This window comes from Oryx dammah, unplaced genomic scaffold (genome assembly GCF_014754425.2).
Source record: "Oryx dammah isolate SB20612 unplaced genomic scaffold, SCBI_Odam_1.1 HiC_scaffold_10, whole genome shotgun sequence".
NCBI lineage: Eukaryota > Metazoa > Chordata > Mammalia > Artiodactyla > Bovidae > Oryx > Oryx dammah.
The window spans coordinates 11,090,449-11,092,272 of record NW_024070194.1 but is presented as its reverse complement, the minus strand read 5'-3'; the positions used below and the strand labels follow the sequence as shown (position 1 = coordinate 11,092,272).

The following is a 1,824-nucleotide window of genomic DNA, read 5'->3' as shown; positions in this document are numbered from 1 at the left end:
TTTGCAACCCCTGCCCCCGTGAGTGCTGCCCCTCGGGGCCTCGCTCTGCGCCCTCCACACCCCAGGGCCTTACACTGGCTTTGCATGCCCTCCAGTGGCTCTGCTGACTGATGAACATGGGCTTCACATCTCTGTCCAGATGCCACTCCCGCGGGGGACGTGGGTACCAGAAATCCCCCTCCACAAAGCTGCTCCTTCACGATGTGGTCTCACTCGTAATTAAGACACATCTCCATGATTTTGTCCTTGAAGGCAGGGATCCCCTGCCTGTTTCGCCAGCCGTCTGCAGTTGTCAACCCCTCTCTGCTGCTCTCCAGCCTGCAGAGTTATAGCTTTTTTCCTCCCGTGGGGGCTGTCCACATGGTGGGCACGGGGGAGGGTGGGGGCTCGTGTTCTGGTCCAGCCTCCTTGCTCTATCCCTGAGGATGCCCAGAGATGGCACTAACTCCCCAGGTCCACCAGGAAGGTGCAGTGAGCAACTTCTAGAGGGAGGGAGTGTGATAGAAAATGTCCCCACCCCTCCCCAACCAGAGTCTCTAGGCTTCCCGAGGAGCCCCGGCTGCTGCCTGGATGGTAACTCCCTTTCCTCCTCCCAGATGACCAGCGCCTGGAAGACGGTGGCCTGTGGGGGCACCAGGGACCAGCTCTTCATGCAGGAGAAAGCCCGGCAGCTCCTGGGTCGCCTGAAGCCCAGCCACACGTCTCGGACCCTCATCTTGTCTTAGGGGCTTGGCAGTCACGAGCCCGTTCTCATGTTTACAGGGGGCTGGGGGCCAATTCTGGGGTGTGAGTGGGAATCACACTCAGACCACCTGCAGGGAGCCTGCTGCCACCAGTCCCTCCCAGACTGCTCAGGTGGGGACAGGGAGGCCCACCTGCTGTCCTGTCTCCGAGCCCGGCTGCAGCTGCAGGCAGTTCCTGGTGCTAACAAAACAAAGTCCCACCTCTGAGCTGGCCTGGCCCTCCCCGAGTGCCACAGGGAGCCCCTCAGCTTCTCCCAAGCCCTGGCCAGGCCTGGCCTCATCTCAGACCCCTGTTTAGGACAGGGGACCTACCTAGCCAGCGTGCTCCTTCCTTCAACTTGGTGCATTTTCTTGAAAGAATAAAAGTTGTCTTTCTCCTGGGCTCTGGTCTCCACCTTCCTCCTGGATCCCGCTTGTGGTTCCCTGGTGACTGCCCTTAGGGCCCTGAGGGATGGAGGGCCCTGACCCTCATCCTCAGAGTGCCACCTTGTCTGCACAGCCCAGGCCTGGTGCTCTGGACCCTATTGCCCCCGGGAAGCCAAGGTGCCAAGAGGCAGTTTTCTCTGCACTCTTGCCTGGAAAATCCCATGGACGGAGGAGCCTGGTAGGCTGCAGTCCATGGGGTCGCGAAGAGTCGGACACGACTGAGCAACTTCACTTTGACTTTTCACTTTCGTGCATTGGAGAAGGAAATGGCAACCTACTCCAGTATTCTTGCCTAGAGAATCCCAGGGATGGGGGAGCCTGGTGGGCTGCCGTCTATGGGGTCGCACAGAGTCAGACATGACTGAAGCGACTTAGCAGCAGCAGCAGCAAGCATCTCAAGGCTCCGAGGTCTCTTGGCTGTTGGGTGGGGTTGGGGGAAGGTGGGACAGTGGTGGGCCTTTGCTGTAGGTGGCTGGACTAGCCTGTGATGAGCCCCACCTCCAGATCAGGCTGGTAAAGCAGGAGTAACCATCAGCTGGGTGGACCCTGGCCACAGTGGTCCTAACTTCCAAAGGCTATGGTGGCAGCTCCAGCCTGGGCTCTGGCCCTCCCTTGTCATGGCCCAGCACACAGACTGTGGCCCTTGGCTTGTAAG

General features: G+C 59.9%; 1 protein-coding gene across 1 annotated transcript in view; it reads left to right on the top strand.

Annotated features, from left to right (window-relative positions):
- The window catches only part of MYBL2 (MYB proto-oncogene like 2), a 26,230-nt gene extending 25,105 nt beyond the window's left edge, over positions 1-1,125 (top strand). Inside the window, exon 14 of the mRNA XM_040248350.1 lies at positions 597-1,125. Within this exon, the coding sequence (XP_040104284.1) occupies positions 597-725 (129 nt within the window). The 3' untranslated portion in view covers positions 726-1,125. The remainder of the gene's footprint in view (positions 1-596) is intronic.
- Positions 1,126-1,824: the final 699 nt, after the last annotated feature.